General features: G+C 35.9%; 2 protein-coding genes across 2 annotated transcripts in view; both read left to right on the top strand.

Moving 5' to 3' along the window:
• LOC109823593 (aspartic proteinase-like protein 2) overlaps positions 1-17,670 on the top strand; it is a 21,655-nt gene extending 3,985 nt beyond the window's left edge. The window contains exons 4-11 of the mRNA XM_020389872.1: positions 1,390-1,637; positions 4,216-4,431; positions 5,494-5,656; positions 5,735-5,808; positions 7,460-7,550; positions 9,777-9,834; positions 14,770-14,841; positions 17,072-17,670. Coding sequence (XP_020245461.1) covers positions 1,390-1,637; positions 4,216-4,431; positions 5,494-5,656; positions 5,735-5,808; positions 7,460-7,550; positions 9,777-9,834; positions 14,770-14,841; positions 17,072-17,232 — 1,083 coding nt within the window. The 3' untranslated portion in view covers positions 17,233-17,670. The remainder of the gene's footprint in view (positions 1-1,389; positions 1,638-4,215; positions 4,432-5,493; positions 5,657-5,734; positions 5,809-7,459; positions 7,551-9,776; positions 9,835-14,769; positions 14,842-17,071) is intronic.
• The window catches only part of LOC109824589 (oil body-associated protein 1A-like), a 3,463-nt gene continuing 3,275 nt past the window's right edge, over positions 18,556-18,743 (top strand). The window contains 1 exon segment of the mRNA XM_020391218.1: positions 18,556-18,743. This exon segment is cut by the window's right edge and continues 7 nt beyond it. Within this exon segment, the coding sequence (XP_020246807.1) occupies positions 18,667-18,743 (77 nt within the window). The 5' untranslated portion in view covers positions 18,556-18,666.

Here is an 18,743-nt window from a genome sequence, read left to right as displayed (position 1 = left end):
AGTTTGGGGTATTTTACTGGCCTCCCTTTATAGAGTCAGGGCACCGTGTTGCCACACATCGTGTTCCTATCGGATTTCTATTCACTAGGTCGGGTGTTTGAAAGGTTGATATCCCTTCGATACACTGTTAACGCAGTGGGTCGGGTGCACTGGATATGTACCTCATCGCCAATGACAAGAAACCATCTCGAAAGAATTGGTGTTCAAACATTTGTAGTCCCAACACCTTCTGACCGATCAGACCCTTATGATCGATCCGCAGATATCATGTATCATATTCTGAAATTTGAACTCTTTCTTGTTGACATTAGTGATAATCTTATTTCTATTTTAAAATGTCATGTTAGTTATTGGGCCACTTGGCGCTCTCTCATTTAATTGAGTGGCGTTTATCTTTTGGCCCACTCGACTTTTATCTCTAAGATGTCATGTTGAGTTGTAAGCAGATCATGAGCTGGGGTTTTGATGGGATAATATTTGATTAAATGGAAGCTATTGTTATTTATTTTTTCTAGTCTTCTCATTTTTTTGAGAGATATAGATTGAGACATTTATGATGTTCAGACAGTGTTCTTGGTTTCATGCAATAACTAAGAGTTTTAGTATTTTCTGGTTTCCAAACATTGATGTTAGGTTAATGGTATCACACATTTGTACAGAGGCCTGAATGTAGCTACGAGAGAGGATTCCCTCTTCTCTAGCTGTATCGCCCACCGAGCCATGTGCCCTTTATGTACAAATTTTGGGACCGGGGCATGACAACAGCATTTGAGTATATGTGCTAAAAACTACTGCATCAACCCACAAAAGTATTAACGAGTCTAATGTCCTTCATTAATCAGTGTTTTCCAGATGAATATTTAATGGAGTTGAAATGGCAAGACATACCACGTTTGCAAAACACATAATTAAGATTGCAACTTTGCAAGGTGTAAAAGTATTGACTTTTGCAAATGCATGTGTTGCTGTTAGAATGTGAGATTCTCGTGTAATGATCCTTATTGTAATTATTAGCCACAGAGCACAACTTCATATTTAATACAGGTCCACCACTGTGCACAACTTCAAATGGTTACATTAAATAAATAAATCAATAAATCAAATACGTAAGTAAGTTGTTTATGAGTTATGGTTCTCTTGCAATTATTAGCTAGAAATCTAAGTGAAAACACAACTTTTAACTTGTGAGTTGTGATGCACATAAATTGATCAGTCAACACTGTGAGTTGATCTCAACCTTTTGACCATGGAAAGAAATAAGAAATAGGTATAAAGACAACACTTAGAATTATAATTTGAAGGTCACTTGATGGAATTATATATTTTAGTAAAAAGTTTCACTATTTTAATTACTCGAAGAGATTATTTATTTGTTTATTTCTTATGTAGGCTGACTTGTCACCGTATGACCCTGAAGGTTCCAGTAGTGTATCAAAACTAGGGTGTGGTGAAGCATTTTGCAGTGTACTTAGTGGAGGAGGGAGTCCAACATGTGCCCATGATGACCCGTGCAAATTCACAGCGACATATGGTGATGGCAGCTCGGCTACTGGATATTATGTAACAGATCTACTAAGTTACAACCAAGTTTCTGAGGATCACAAAACACGACTTGCCAGTGCAAATGTTACATTCGGGTGAGTTCCTTCCCGTTTTCATTCTGAAATCCTTCTGCCTTCTTTCTGAGTTTATAATTATGACTAACCAAATGCTATTGATGATTTAAATAAAATGGTCCGTATTCTTGGTGTTTATATATGCTTCAATCTGATAAGATTTAAAAGAGAGTAGATACAACAGGAGGAGATCAATGTAACGATACTTTAAGATATTTCCTTCACAATTTTACTATTGTTGTCTCCTTGAATAGAATTCCACCAACTTTCCTCTAAACCATTTGAGGAGACTCCAGCTGATGGCTCATCTGGCATGTAGATCTTTGATGCTGTCAGTGACAGTCAATTGGTTTTCTCATGCAACATTCCTATTATCTGAACTTCTAGGAATTAGACTATCCTGAGAGAATACTAGTGATGTACTTCTAATTTTCCGTTTGATTTAAACTTTCCTTTTTGAGGACATATTGTGCAGATTGTGTGCTGTATAGTTAATTGGTTAATATATATTCTGCAGGTTGTACACTATATTATTTTGTTTTTTTTTATTTTCGTGTCAGTTGAGCACAAACTGGATGGTCGAAAATATAAAATTGTTTGTTTTACTAACAACAGTTGGTGTGTGGGGCTCCAATGTGTTTAACTGATTATCTATTGTTTGGTTCAATAAATTGTCCATCCTAAACTGTAGATCTGAGGGTTGTGCTTCTTCAAAATATTCATTTTCTCTTTGCATTATGTGGAAGGGAAATTGATATTCACTTGATTTGTTTGGTTTTTATGCACTAAACACTATAAAATGTAAATGAATTGAAAGAATAGGTTTGCTTTTGAACCTTCCAGAAGTAGCAAACTCCCTAGCCCCCACCTCCCACGCAAAATAAATAAATGAATAAATAAAAATCAATCTCAGGACCTAAGTATATTGATATCTATGACCCAAAATATGGGTACATTAAAGATCTTGTTGTTTTTCTCTATTTGACCTTTCATCAGAAAATTAGAAGGTAATAAGTTTTATTCAATAGTAAGCTATGGTTTCCATGTGAATCTGGGACAAAGAGTATGGGAATAACAAAGTCATTTGGTATATCTAGGTAGTATACGATGGAGTCTGAACAGAGATAATGCCATTCATCTCATATTTAGGTAGGCTTATTAAAATGTAGACTAAGATGAACTGAGGGACTATTGCATATGATGGTTACTGTTGCTCCAGATAAAGCCATTATAAACAGTCTTCAAGAATCAACTTTGCATTATAGTTTTCACTTTCCACACACACGCTGTTGCATGCATGCGTGCACCACAGACGTCTGAACAATGTTTTAAATATCGGCCGATAAACTGATATTATCGACAATTTATCGGTTTTGGGGGCCTTCCGCTATGATAAGTTCGATTCTAAATCAGGTATCATTTTCAGATGTTTATCGCCGCCGATAATGCAGCGATAAAGTGAGTTATCGACCGATTCTTTCATAGAAAGAAAGACAGTAAGCTTAGATCAAATAGGAAATAGAAGTGTCTAATAGATAGTTATCTATCTTGATGGCATATTTTTATGTTTTTTGCTTAGTCTTAAATTTAGTTCCTCTAACCATTACACAAAAACTCCGAAGTTATGGTGAGGATCAATGATTATATTTTTATATTAATTCTAACATGCCCCCGCAGGTCGAGCGCCCTTTTTTATGGGTTGAAACCTGGACTCACGTAGTGGTGTCAATTTTTAGAAAATCCGCATTTAATTTGTGGCCGGTGGGATTTGAACCTGGGTTGCTTTGATACCATCTTAAATTTAGTTCCTCTAACCATTACACCAAAACTCCAAAGTTATGGTGAGGATCAAAGATTATATTTTTATATTAATTCTAACACTTAGTAAAGAAAGGTATCAAAACAAATAATAGGTCTTACTATTCTTATATGCTCCATTAGAACCATTCCTTTGTTCCTCATAGAAATTATTGACTCTTGAGATATGGTAATATGGAGAAGACAAAATTGTTTGAAGCACGCACATAACCGGAAGTGCCCCTTGTTTCAAAGAGAGTGTCGGTCCAAAAATCGGAATTATTGGCCTTTGGTTTGAGTTTTGATTTCGGACAACGGGCACCTATTCAATGCACTTTGAACCCGACCCGTCCCGAGTTTCTACCGATGATTAGTTATGCTAAACATAATTATTTACATTTTGGTATGTTTATATTTCATTAAGTATGGTTAGATTATATTTTAGAATATTATATTATGTATATCATCATCCGGTAATATCACTTTGACAAATACTACTTATCCCCAATATATCCTCAATATTTGCTATCCGTTATGTATTTTGACCGTCCGATAAATCCCCGATAATCGATATTTAAAACCTTGCGCCTGGATATAATATATGTATGTGTTTGTATTTTGTGTTGAGAAAACGAGTCTTGAAATTTATGAAAATCTCTAACATAAACATTCAATGAAATGTTTGTTAAAGTCTTAAAGAATGTTCTTCCGCAAACTTGCTCCCTTTGCTTATTAATTAACCAATTATTGTTTGCGTAGGACACTTATATTTATGCAAACTAATTTATTTCTGTATGTACAGCTGTGCTTCTAAGCAAACTGGGGCTTCAAGTGTAGGAATTGAAGGCCTAATGGGCTTTGGACAGGCCAACTCTTCCACAATCTCTCAGCTGGCATCTTCTGGAAAAGTGAGGAAGATATTTGCTCATTGCTTGGACACTATTAAGGGAGGTGGAATTTTTGCTGTTGGAAATGTTGTGGAACCAAAAGTGAAGATGACACCTTTGATACCTAAAATGTAGGTTATCCTGGATTATTTATAGATCATTAATGAAAATGTATCCTTCGTGTGTTCTAATAGCTATAGTATTCTATTTAGTTTATAATAGAATGATAAAAGTTAACTCACAACTCACATGTCTTCTTGTTAGAAGCTGTTTATTACATAGCCAAGTGTAATGAATATACTCAAGATTTTTCTTACTTAGCACATCTTTTCTACAGCTGTAGATAAACCAAATGGAAATGGTTGGAAATCCTAAATTATCTGTATACAAGAATGGGTGAATACTCCATCAATAGGAACTTCTTTGGAATAATGCCTATTTGTATTATCTTAATTTTTGTAGCTTTCCGAATCTTGTTTTGTCCCTTGAGCTTTTAGTATACTTAAAGTTCTGTAGTCTTTAACGTGTGCCTTGTACTGTTGGTGTTTTCTTAAAGAGTATCGAGCACATTGGCCACCAAGGTAATTCTGAAATAAGATTATTTATTGACTTTGTCAAATATTACATATATGCCTCTGTTTCAATATACGGTCAAACACTAAAGAGCAGAAGAGCATGACATATTATACACATATACTGGCTTGAAACTTTTGAATTGTAGACATAATGGTGAATAAATGTTCCAATGTAATTTGAATTTGCTAATCATCTTTGACACTGTACAAAGCACGTGAGCTTGATTTAGTTTTGAATGCATATGCTATGCCTTTTTCCATTTTTTTCGGTTATAATTTATGGCAAGAGTTATCCACCCCAAAAATTTGGGTTGGAGGCTTTGTTGTTGTTGTTGTCTTTTTTTTCCACATTGTTGTATATTATGCTAAGAAATGTAGTTATTTTTGTAATTAACTTCCCCTGTTCCAGGTGAAGCAAATTAATTCAGAGACCCCCTGTAAAGTAATACAAAAGAATGCTTTATTAAGAAATGGAAATTGCTCTCAATGCCTATTATGCTCTATATTTATGGTTATCTATATTTATGGTTAACTGCAGTTTTTATGTTATGTACATGATTCTCTTTCCTTTAAGATTTACTTGTTATCAACATAAATTCTTTTGTGTTATTGTGATAGGCTTCACTACAATGTCAATCTGACGTCAATTGATGTTGGGGGAAAGATGCTACGCTTACCACTCACTATGTTTCAAACTAGAGAGAAGTCAGGAACAATCATTGATAGTGGTACAACCTTGGCTTATCTTCCTGAAATTGCATACAAACGTTTGATTGATCAGGTTTGCGTCTTTTGCTTCTATTAGTTACTTTATCAGCAGTCATTTAATTTATTTGTCCTTATTTTGGACCTTTTTTAGATCTTTTCAGATCATCAAAATCTAACCTTGACAACCAGCACGGATAACTTTACATGCTTCAGTTATTCTGAAAGGTATTCATTTGATAACCAATTGTAAAGTTATGTTTACTGTTTAGTTCTACATGAATCTTTACAGTCATTGTCATTACTGTGAAACCAACCAATAAGATAATTATTTTAACATGTCTTTGTATTAGTTCTAAACAACTCACTGCATGATTGGGGCCTAGGTTCCATCAATGATTCAATGCAGAAAATATCTACTCCAAGGCAAGACCAATTTTATCCACAATCAATTCACCGCTTAAAAGTGGCTCAGACACTCCTGGCAGTTTATGTTCTGACCAGACAGAGGTAGAGGGAGGGATGACCCTCCCTCCCCCACCCCTCCCTCTGATATCCATTAAAATAGTCTCTCTCAAGTGGGAAATATATATGTGTGTGTACGTGCACAGACGGTGTAACCTAGTTGTACACACCCGTAGAAATACATATTTGACCATAGATGTTGTGAACATGGGACAATATAGCAAACCACGGCCCAGTTCTAATCATCTCGGAATGCGATACACTAGCGAATTGGATCGTGTTCCCAACTAGTCCAGTTCGCAACTCCCGTGACCCAATTTAGACTTCAAATTAGTTAAAATTTTGAAAGAAAAAACCATTTTCGGAAAACTAAACAATAAAACTTGCGTTAATTGCAACTTGAGAATTCCTTTACCATTATCGGTCCTTGAAGTTAACTTTTGCAGAGAATTGTACACTAAGACACTCAGATTCATACATTTAAAAACGGAACCTAAAGCGTATTATGTTCCCTACCGTACTATATAAGCCTACCCCATCATACCAAATTCCAAATAAGTGGCTCCGTTCCTGTCCCATGACTTGGAATGAACTGGGTTCCATGCAACTATGTATTTGATCATCGATATTAATGATCCATACCGTTCATTGTGATCTATGCATTCAAAACTTCATGGAGATCAAAATTCACATGGACTAATCACCTAGTAAAGAATGCTCTGAAATTGTCTCAGATGCCGGCTACTATTTTTAGTTAACAATGAAAATTCCAAACCACATGATTTTTTATCCACTTAGATTTGATGCCATGTAGTTAACAATGAATGGTTTGGATTTACAATATAGATGGATAAGGTGTATTTTTACTGGTCTGTGTTACTAAGTTAGTTACATCCTGTGTGTGTTATTACCCTACCCTACACACACACACACACACACACACACATATACCATATACATATATGTATACATAGGCATATACACACACAAAGAAATACACACACATATATAATGTATGAAATATAAATGTGTGTGCGTATGTGGAATATGAGTATCTTGGTACTAAGGGTTAAATTTGGTCCTTGGTATTGACGTGGTCATTTCCCGTCCACTCATCTAATGAGCGAGTAATCAAGTGGGTGTCATTTTCAAGTGGACACCTTCGATGTACCTTTGATGTGTAGATGAGAAGTGGTCACCTTACTACTAACAACTAAATATGTACTTGGTACTGAGGATCTCTCTCTCTCTCTCTCTCTCTCTCTCTCTCTCTCATGCGTGTGTGTTTGTGTGTGCGCATCCGCCTGCACACAGATTTATGCACACAGATTTGTACAGTGTAGATAATGCATGTAATTCTCAAGCCAGTTCTAAAAATTGTTGGATTACTCATCTTTTATTCTCTTTTATGCAGCATGGATGATGCATTTCCAGTTGTCACTTTCAATTTTGAGATGAATGTTACATTAGAAGTGAAACCCCATGATTATTTCTTCAAAAACAAGGTAAATATTGTATTTAACAACTACAAATGCATATGATAACGTGTTAGTTTTCATTGAGATTTCTCGTTGAGGTGTAGTAGTTTTTACATACTTACTAGACTAGCATTTTAGTGTATCTGTTCTTCCGTTAATATTTTTATATGCTTGCATCTCCTCATTTTGGCTCTTAATTTCCCTTTGACACATCCAATACTATTTTTATTCCATTTGATTTGTGTTATTAAAAATTACTTTGCATAAGTACAATTTACTAATTTTCACAGTGCACCTTTTGCTGTTTATACACTGATCTTTTAGTTTACCATGTTCCATCAAATTCACTATGGTCCTCAATATGAGGTCAGAGATCAGATATTGTGTTAATCTGTCATGATTCTTGAATGATGCTGTCTACTTTTTGTATTTTCAATAATACATCCAGTATTGAGCTTATTTCTATTCTACTATATTTTGTGAAGACTATGTTACTAAAGGTAAATAGTTTGAGCTGAACTTGTTAAGTTTCTAGCAAGTTATTGATAAATTACTGTTTTAGTGTTGTTTGTGAAGAAAAGTGCAAATTCCTACAGCATGCGTAACACATGCCATAATACTTAAAAGGTAATTTGCATGGATATAGGGTTTGATGACTAATATGAATAGAAAAGAAGCAATGCACTAATTATTATCCATGTCGTTTGTTGCTTATCAATACACTCAGGGTTCTTGCAGTGCAATGTGGTCAGCATTAAGAAAGATTGCCTATAAATACATCCATGGTCAGAGTTTGTGAGAATGTGATATTTGAAGATTTGACAACTGATTTGACCGTAAATATCTAGATAGGGAAGCAGTTGAAATGACTGTCTTAAACAGGACTCATGTGCATGCATCTAATTATAGGAATTTCTCATTAATGACTTGTAGAGGAATTCAAAACATCACCCTTCACAGTGTTTAACTATCTTTGTGGCCTTGTTTTATTGGGCTTAATATCATCCACCCAGCCTGTATAGTTGTGCTCCTGCTCATGCATATAACTGCCCATCTCAGAAAATTATCCTAGTTCAACCTAGCAATTTCTAGAAAATTAGTAAGCTGGTCTTAATGAGGAGACCTTCACTTTGGCTTCTGCCATCTTCTAGCCATTTCCCAGTAGTCCAAATTGGAGGTTGCTTGTGGAACATAAGCCTACTCTTCAGCAGTTTCCTGGTCATTAATATGTTTTGCAGTACCCAAGACTACCAAATCCCTGCTAATTTTAGTATCGGACTATCTTTTTCATTATTTATTGGTTAGTTTCTTGAAATAACCTATAAATCTCTAAAATCGAGGTATGTGCTTCCTCTTCTCTTTCATATTATTCTTCTTCTGGGCAAGAACAAACAATAAGCAAACTTTGGACTTGCTTTATCTGAGTCTATCTGAACCTTTCAGGTGATGCCTATCAGGTTGTTGCTCTAAACCCTGCTTGTCTATCCTACGGAGTTTGGTGTACTCCATTTCCAATAGTTTTTCTACTTCTTTGTTCTCTACTTCTCTATGATAGAGGGAAGTCTAGATTCTTGATTTATGAATGAAATAAGTTGTTTTTCTGTAGCAATCCTTACTAGAATGATTCCTCTATTATCATTTTTCGTTTTCCTGAATATCCCTTGATTGACTACCACCTATTAATATTCTAAGGATTCGTACCAACATGTGGTACCCAGCCCTAAAACATTTAAGATACATTTCTCTTGCTTTCTAATCGTAAAGAAAACCTCGCAGAACATCAGCAAACCACATGTTTCATGGTTTGTTTTAAACTTCTTCAAGAATTTAGACCATATCGACAATATTAAGTTCTCTTGGTGTTATATCTTTGGAGTTTGCGATAATTCATGATAGCATAAATAACTCTTATTATGAACTGAAAAAATAATGCAGATTTTAAACTGAAATTTGATAGTTTACACGTCATGAGGGAAACGATCACATTTACAAAGAGCGTTATATGATATCTCATGTAATACATGTGTATACAAAATGAACTTGATTAGTAGAAAAATAGGTCTTGTATCATAAGTGAATTTTCTTAGTAGGCTGATTTTTTGCATCATAGATATTTATGCTTTTTTTAAATTGGTAGTCTTTTAATGTTGTGAACAATCTCTAGTTTTAGGTTGTCCACTTAAACCCACACATATTTTTCATGCATGTGTTTCTTATCTGTAATCCTAATCTGTACATTTTGCACCCTTGTAGGATGTCTGGTGCATTGGTTGGCAGAACAATGGAGATAAAGATGCAATTCTTTTGGGAGGTAGAGGTTTCTAGTTGAATGTCCTTTTCTCTTTTGATATATACTTACATTTTTTCCATTGTTATTTTCGTTATGTATAATTAGTAGAACAATTAACACTACTTAGAACCACCCAATAATGCTTGTAGTTGCAGAAGATTTAATATGATTAACTTGGAAAGGGAGAAATGTATAGAGTTATCTTTTTAACCGTGAACTATCTGTGAGAGGTTATTATTATTACATAGATAACTATAACCTTAGATGGTTAATTGACTTTGTGTTATATGTTTGCTGCATTTTCTTGAAAGCTCCTTCCCTTTGTGATGGGATTATGAAGTGGATGAATCATCTTTGGCGAGTCATATAGTTTCATGTTTGAGATTATGTTCAAAAACATTTTAAATTATTTTGGTCAATTTTACAAGGCTGCTACGTTTAGTAGTTCTTATTTACTAGTTAATTTTAAGCTCGTAGCAGATATTATGTTTCATGGAAAACTGGTTTTTATCTGATGAATTCATTGTATATTTTCTTTTTTTACCATTTTTCCAATAGCAACCGATGCAAATATTTACCTGACTAGAGTTTATGACATCAGATAGTAGATCTTGTCCCATGTACTGTATCAAAGAATCTTAGTTGACCAGACATGCAAATCTTGGAAATCAGTTTAAATGATGAACAGAAATTAATGAGAGAGTTGATAAAGAAAAAAAATGTATTGACATGTTTATGTGCCCTGTCTTCAGGTGTTTGTAATTTCACCACCTTCTAGTATTCCCTTGTAACTTGCCCTATTGTCATGTTTTTGTAATACTTTCTATAGGTTAGAGACATAGCTGCGGTGATGGAAATCCATGAAATAGAGAGACAGAACAAGATACGTAAGGTATCGCATGGGGTCTTATTTTAAAATGGTGAAAAAGACTGGTCAAATCATGAAATTTGCACTGAGATCAAATAACATAAGTAGAAATTATTTCTAGGAGATGTCAGAGATGGACATGTACTCTGTCCCGAAGAATTAAACGGGAATCCACAGCTGGGTTATGATGGCTTGGGAAATTTGTAAAATTAAAACAGTGAAAAATGAAACTAGTGGTTGAATATAATGTCAAATTAAGTATCGCAACCCAACACAATCATCCATACAACAAAGAGGTGGATACTTTTCTTTGGCTGGTATGGATAAATGAATACCTAACAGTAATTAGGCCTTGTCAATTGGTAGGGCTACTTACAATTATCTTTCTCTATCTTTTTTGTGCAATCCATCCTTTTAGCAGCTCACAATCTATTTTATACTAGGTGTTCTGCTAGCCTTCAAGAGACTGACGTACACCTTATAGAGAATTCTGATCAACAGTTAGTAAATTTAGATGATCACAGAAATGTCTTTTTAGCTAATTAAGATCTTAAAATGATCAGTTACTGAGTAATTCTAACCATTCAAACCATTAGAATGTCCAATATAAAGATCTACGAGGGCGAACATTTAGGACAAGTAATTAAAATGCTCATAAATAGACATAAGCACACAAATGTGATTTCATGTCATTTTTTAGGCATAAAACCTCTGATAAGAATAAAGGAAAAGATGACATTGGGAACTAACATAGGTCTTATTTTATAAGCACTATCTAACTCTTAAACTAGTTAAGAATCCACATGGAGATTGTTAGAAATAATTTAGGAAATAAATACTATTAGGCGAGAGATATTAGGAGCATAAATTAGATATTTGATGATTGAGAGAGATTAGGAATGTGATTGTTGTGATTAGGTAGCTGTATTTAGTCCCACATTGCCTACATACAAAACTTCATGTTACTGTATTCCTATATAAAGGGGAGCAGTTGTAGCTTTTGATGAATTAATGAGAATCTATGATATTCTATTGTTTAACATGGTATCAGAGCCATCAGAGCCATGGTTCTGAAAAATAAAATTTTAGCCTATTCTTCAAACTCTAGTCCCTCAAATCCTCAAACCCTAACCCTAGCCCTAGCCTCTCTCCCACTTGGTTCGGCCTGGCCGCCACTCCGCCTCTACCATTCAGCAGTCGTCACTACCGCAATCAGTTCGACGCCGCTATTGGACTGTTACCGCTGCCGCCATCACTGCCGTCATCGTCGCTGTTGTTATCATTGTCACCGAGTCGGTATAGTTTCTTTGGTCATCTTTTCTTTTAATGAGTTATTTTCGAAGTTAGTAGTTTTTTGTTGGCATTGTTGGTGTTTGGTGGTGATGTTACAATTTGGGATTGTTTTCTTGTAGTTTGGAGTTGGTTAAGGATGGTAGGGTGGTGCTAGGAGTTTGGTTTGGTTTGTATAGGAGGTAAGAAGGTGCTCGGTATTTTATTTTTCAATTGGAGGATGGTAATAGGTTGATCACTGTAACAACTGGTATGAAAGTTGCTCATATCTTTGCTCTGCAATACTTGGTCACCAGAAAGATTTGTGATAGAAAGTAGTTCTCTAGTAATTATCTACAGTGGAAGAGGCTTGTTCTGATTAATTTGGAAGGGCGACTGACGGAAGATCACTTGACGGGAGAATCTCCTTCTTGAAAGGAAATATAGTGGAATTGGGACGACAAATAGCTCTTGAGTTAGTCGTTGAATGCTATGGAGATGAAAGTACAAAATCTAGGCCTTCATTATACGAATGTGAATGAATTGTGAGAATTGTTGGAGTCAACTTACTCTGGAAAGAGTAGTCTGGCACGACTCTACTTTGTTTCACAAGAGTTTTCGAGATGTCAGTTGGGAAGTATCAACTTAAATAAGTACTATGCGGAGTTCAACTAAGTTCGCGATGAGCTTCAGGAGATCTTTCCAATCACATCCGATTTGCAGAAGATGCAAAGACAACGTGAGCAGCTAGAGATGTTGACCTTTCGTGGAGGGTTATCATAGGAGTATGAGATGGCATGGCCACAAGAGATTGCTCTTGCTGGTGCAGGTTCACTTACTGATATTTATCATTTGCTAGGCGATATTTTCCTAAATCTTTTCAGAAGGAGATGGAGGAGAAATCAGCATTAGATGCACAACTTAGAGGCAACAACATATGTTATGGAGTTCGTGAAGGAAGATCTGGTAGAGGACACATTGGAGGTCGTGGTTCCGGATATGATAAATTTTGGAAATTAGAAGGTGATGTGTCACTGATGCAAAGAGTACAGACATATCAAGTATTCATGTCCTAAATTGAAGAAAAATACATCTAGATTAGTTCAAATGGACTCTGCATTATCATCAATCTCATTAGGAGATCAGGTCAATGATGAGGCTTTTCAGGAGTTTCAGGAAGAGTAGGAAGCTACTTGAAATACCCTTCTTTGAAGATTAATTTCCTTTTGATCGCTTGGAGATTGTTTTGGTGAAGATCAGGTGGTGCTCTTAGTTTGTTCTGTTGGTTTGTTTGGTGGATTCATGGAGTGAATCGTTTATTTAGTTAGTCCCAGGAGAGGATTATTTGTTTGGTTGATTTGTGAAAGGATAGTTTGTTTGGTTGTTCTGTGTAGAGGACCATTTGATTCATTAATCCATGAAAGGGTCGTTTGCTTAGTTGATTCTTGGAGAGAATTGTTTGTTTGGTTGACCACTAGCGAGGATCATTAGTTTGGTGGATCCTTAAGAGATGATCATTTGCTAGGTTTATTCCTGCAGAGAATCATTTATTTGGTAGATCTTTAAAGAGGATCGTTTTGTTTGGTCGATATGTGAAGAAGATCGAGGTACCATATTTGGTGATTTTGGTTGAGATTGTTCGTCGTGGATGATATTCAAGTCGAAGAGTAGATGATCAAGAGTACTACAAAGAGAAAGGTCACACGCAGAAGATTTCAAGCTTTTGAGTTTCATAACAAATTGGAGTTGAGTGCATTTTATTTGTAACAAGTTGGATGTGTACGTTATACATGCGCCAGCTTGAGGAGTGTTGGAAATAACTTAGGAAATAAATAACATTATGCAAGAGTATTAGGAGCATAAATAGGTATTTGATGATTGAGAGATATTAAGAATGTGATTGAGAGAATAATTGTGATTAGGAAATTGTGTTTACTCTCACATTGCCTAAACACAAAACATCTTGTTTTTGTATCACTATATAAAGGGGAGTAGTTGTAGCTTTTGGTGAATGAACGAGAATCTACAATATTGACAGAGATGAAGGCAAAGAAATTAACTTTTTGAGAGAAAAGGTTACCCTTATTACAGTAGTCAAATGATATAAGAATGATTGTGGGGAGAGAGAGAGGTATATGCTGGTTATTGTTCTTCATTACAAAATTAGTCTAAGACTCTGAGTATCACTGAGCAACTATGGGTGCATTTAGTGGATCATTATCCTTAAGGTATACACTGGTTATTATTCTTCGTTACAAAATATAGTCTAAGACTCTAGTATCACTGTGCAACTATGCATTTAGTGGATCATTATACTTAAGGTGTACATTGTTTATTAAATTCTTCGTTACATAATATAGTCTAAGACTCTTAAGTATCACTGAGCAACTATGCGTGCTTTTAGTGGATCATTATACTTAAACGTTTTTCACTGATGATATGTGCATTTGTATCAAGATCAATGCTAGTCTTGATCTAAGCATGTGTATGCATAGGACACTGTTCAAGCTTGGTTTTGCTTTTCTTGATTTGAATTAGAAGACCTTTTTTGTCATATTTGGCTTTTTGAGGTTACTGTTTCTTCCTGCCATGACACATACGATCTCCAGGACTTTTTACATGCTCTTGTTGATTTGGTTCTAATATTACTACCCAATGTTTGTTTGTAGAATATGTGAAAACAATTTTTTTCTGATTGAATATTGCTTTTGTGTGTATGCCATGCATAAGAGAAATTCATACTTTCATAATTCGAACCATGCGTATTTGATCCATTCTTATTTTAGTTTTCATGCTCAGACTTTTCCCCTTTTTTGCAGATATAACCTTATCGAACAGGCTAGTCATTTATGATCTTGAGAATCAAGCTGTAGGTTGGACAGATTATGACTGTAAGTTGCACTAAAGTCTTTTCCTCTTTGTTTAAAATATTGAAAAAGTTGGTTAATCCTTTGTTTTCACTTTGATTAGCTAATATTTTTCCTTAAAATCAATATAATCAGCATCCAACCCTTTATATAGTGTAAATGAGCTTATATGTGAGTAAATCACTTAAAATTGGAAAAGGTAAAATAAAATAATTAATCAAGTTTTTTTCATTATCTGTTGATGTCATTCATCTCAATGGGATGTTGAACTCTTTGCCGAGTTAAATTAGATAATATAGTTTCTTATCATAAAACCTTAAAACCTAACTTGCAGTTATAAAAACCTTACTTCAAGCTATATTGGTAAAGAAAGAAATATGCTTGAAATTGAAAGTATATGAGAGAGGTATTGAACCCTGCCAAGCAAGTGAACCCGTACTTTGAGAAAGGAGGAAAGGACAATGATGCATCACCACCAGTTAATGACTGAAGATGGAAACTTAAAACATTATGTTGATATTGTTAGAAGAAGATGGTTGGGTTAACCCCTTTTTAGCAGAAATTGCATCTTATTCCTCCAAAGGGCACTAGTTTAAGGATTCTACGTGATGCTAATTGACAATTTTTAGAAAAAGAAGAAATGCCCTAGAAACTCTCCTCTTGACTTCTTGTATATGAGGTTTATCTAATGTGAATACTTCAGAAAGAGCAGGAAAAGGCACACGCATCACAAGTCAGTAGCGATCATCTGAAGGCACAGCAAGTTTATAGCAATTTGAATGTGATAAAACTTGGGCTTTTGGAGTGAAAAAAGGGATGAAGAAAACTTGATTAGCCTCTCCAACTTTGTATCCTTTTTATAGTAGACGTTGTATTTGGACACTCATATGCTGACTTACACGTCACGTTGTCAAACATCAGGCGTTAAACATTTTTCACATGTTTTACATATTTGGTGACAAATTGTCCCTCCCCACCCAAAAAAAAGCTGTTTTAGCCAAACAACCATTCGTATTGAGTTTATGTTGAGCCCTCCCTTTTTTTCTTTTTCTTTTTTTTTTTGAAGACAAAAATAGGGTGAGATGCCCTATTCAACATGCATTAATGTAAACAATTCCATTTGGGGTTATTGTACTAATCAGATATCATGAGACGACCAAATCCCCCACTATCAGTGAACAAGGAGTGGACATTGTCGTCACTCGTTTTACACCTGATATCAAGGATTAGGTAATCCCATGCTATCAATGGAACGGAAACCTAAAAGCCGGGGGAGAAGAATGACAAGAGTGTATCGAGCTGGCATGATAACGTGAATAGAGGATGGTCATAGATCAATATTGAGGCATGAAGAAAACAAGTTCCAGACTTGCCTTTGTGTAGGGACATTGATTAAGGAGGTGGTCCTCTGAGTCAAAGGGGGAGCTGGCAAAAAGGACATGTCGTATCTCCAACCAAATCTTTTTTTATTAAATTCTCCTTAGCTTGGAGATTCCTTTTAGAGAGAATCTAATAGAAGATTATGGCTTTACGTGGAATGGTAGATTTTCGAATGAAGTTAGAACATCTGGATAGGATACCGACCATTGATGACTTCATATTAGGATTTGGCTGTAAAGCTACCAGATTGATGATATGGCCACCAAGTCTCGTCAATTAAGAGGTTAACTGGGCACGGATCATGGTTCAAAACCAGTTTCATTTCCTGTACCTCCTTTCCGGTTAAGTCCCCTCTTCTGTAGATTATGGATGAGTAATCCGATTCAATTTGGCGAGTTGGTGAATGTTTACATAGCATTATAGTTGACATCTGACATATATGGTGGATCGCAAAATTTAGTAAATAGATTTCGTCCACTATTCTTAGAATATTTTGCAAATGTTATTGAGGTGTTACGGCGTATGTTTGTTTGATGGACGACTGTTATTTGTCTTCTTGAGTGTAACATAAGAATGAGTGCAATTCATATGGATATTGTAAGTGTTGTATTTGGAATCAATCACAATATGCCACCACTGTCGATTAGGAAATCAATGGTATGATTTGAAGTGGTGGTCTCTTCACCACTTTTTCTTGTGACGAAGAGGATCCAATTCCTTGTGTTTGGCCATATGCTTGGTATGCCTGCATAAACTAAGAACCTAGTTCTATACGTATCAAAGTGAGCGTGCTCCATGCATTTTTCTCCCTAATACGTGTTACTTTTAATATTAGTTGTATACTAAACTAGTCATGTTTTTTTTTTCAACTCAGGCTCATCGAGCATTAAAGTCGAAGATGACACAAGTAAAGCAGTAAACAGCATCGACGCTCATGCTCTGCCATATGATCCGCCATCCTCTGCCAGTATATTAGAAATTGGAAGATCCATATTGCTAGTGCCATTGGTTTTCCTACTTCATTTGCATAATTGATTTATTTATTTACACGAATTCTCGTGAAAAGACAGAGAAATATACTTCCGTATATTGAAGCTCACTTTTATGCTTGGTCCATCGACGATATGCATCAGAACTAGTTTTGTTTATTATTCATGAGAACCTAACAGAAGAAACGAGGGGGAAATGGAGGGAGAAGAAGAGAAACTTCCTGGAACAATATCAGAGGAACCGTAGAATGTAAGGTGTAATGACTTACAGCTGACTTAATGCATTGAACATAGCCGTTAAAATCCAAAGTTGTAGGAATATTTATTTCGATTCCGTATATATATATATGGCAACGTTTGGGTATCCCATGGTTCTACATAGAGGCATTCATTTTGACAACCCTCAGTATGCTTGTTAGGGGTGTGCAACGGGTTGAAAAGTTTTCAAACCGACTCAAACCGTCATATTTATAAAATCGATTTTTTCGGATCGGTTCGGTCGGTTTTTTCGGTTTGGACCGAACCATGCTCAGCCCTAATGCTTGTGCTCTGAACGTTATATGAGTCGACATAATATTGAATCATTCTTTCATGTGTATTAGATGCCTTTTTTTTTTAAGATTACCCAGTCAAGAGTTGAATTCAAGACCGTGGGAGTCATATTAGAATCTCCCAACCGGTCGGTCGGGTCACATGCAGCAGGTGTATTAGATCCGAAGACGATGGTCTATTGTTCAAGATTGTGACTTTGTTATTGCAGTAGTAATATTATCTTCTCAATCGCGTATAATTATAATTTTCGGGGTTAATTTTATAAGTACCCAGAACCTTGGGGGTGTTGCAGCTGATAAATCCGCATCAACTATTCTAATTTCACAAAATTCCCTTGAATTTTTGAGGGGTATTGCGGGTAACCCCTTGAATTTCTTTCATTTCACTAAACCTCTCGAAGATTCTAACTTTTTAATTAATCTCTCGAAATAACACCATCAAATCTAATACGTTCAGGTACGTGGTAGGGGGGGGGGGGGGGGGTCAAAGGAAAATCTTCAAAGTTGCTTAATTAGCGGCATAAAAAGAACATGATGCAGTGGTTTTGCGCAAATTAATTAAAACCCCTCAAAGTTAAAAGAGGGGTCTTGGGGAATGAAAGTAGTTATAAGGGGGTGTTATCTGGCAGAACTACCGGAGCTTTCCGAAATCAACCGTCCTCCGGACTCATCATCCTCGGTCGGTCCAGCTGTTGGGAGCTCAAAATGCATATGGTCCCGCCGAGCTTAGTGAGCCAGTCGTGCCCACAAGCCGCCCGACCGCCACGTGGGGACTTGCATGAAGCAGCTAATTCTCCCCCTTTAATTAAACTCCATCCACGCATGCACCTACCAAAATAACGGATCATCTCCATCACTTTCATTTCACATTCCACTGAGAGAGAGAGAGAGAGAGAGAGAGAGAGAGGAAGAAGATATATTATCAATCCATGGCAACAACGAAGAGTGCACACGTAGAGGTTCCCGGTGAGCCCACTCAGGCCTCCACCGCCCTCCTCGAGACCGC

This window comes from Asparagus officinalis, chromosome 9 (genome assembly GCF_001876935.1).
Source record: "Asparagus officinalis chromosome 9, Aspof.V1, whole genome shotgun sequence".
Classification (NCBI taxonomy): domain Eukaryota; kingdom Viridiplantae; phylum Streptophyta; class Magnoliopsida; order Asparagales; family Asparagaceae; genus Asparagus; species Asparagus officinalis.
Note: the sequence above shows the minus strand (reverse complement) of the source record. Positions and strands in the feature narration are given on the sequence as shown.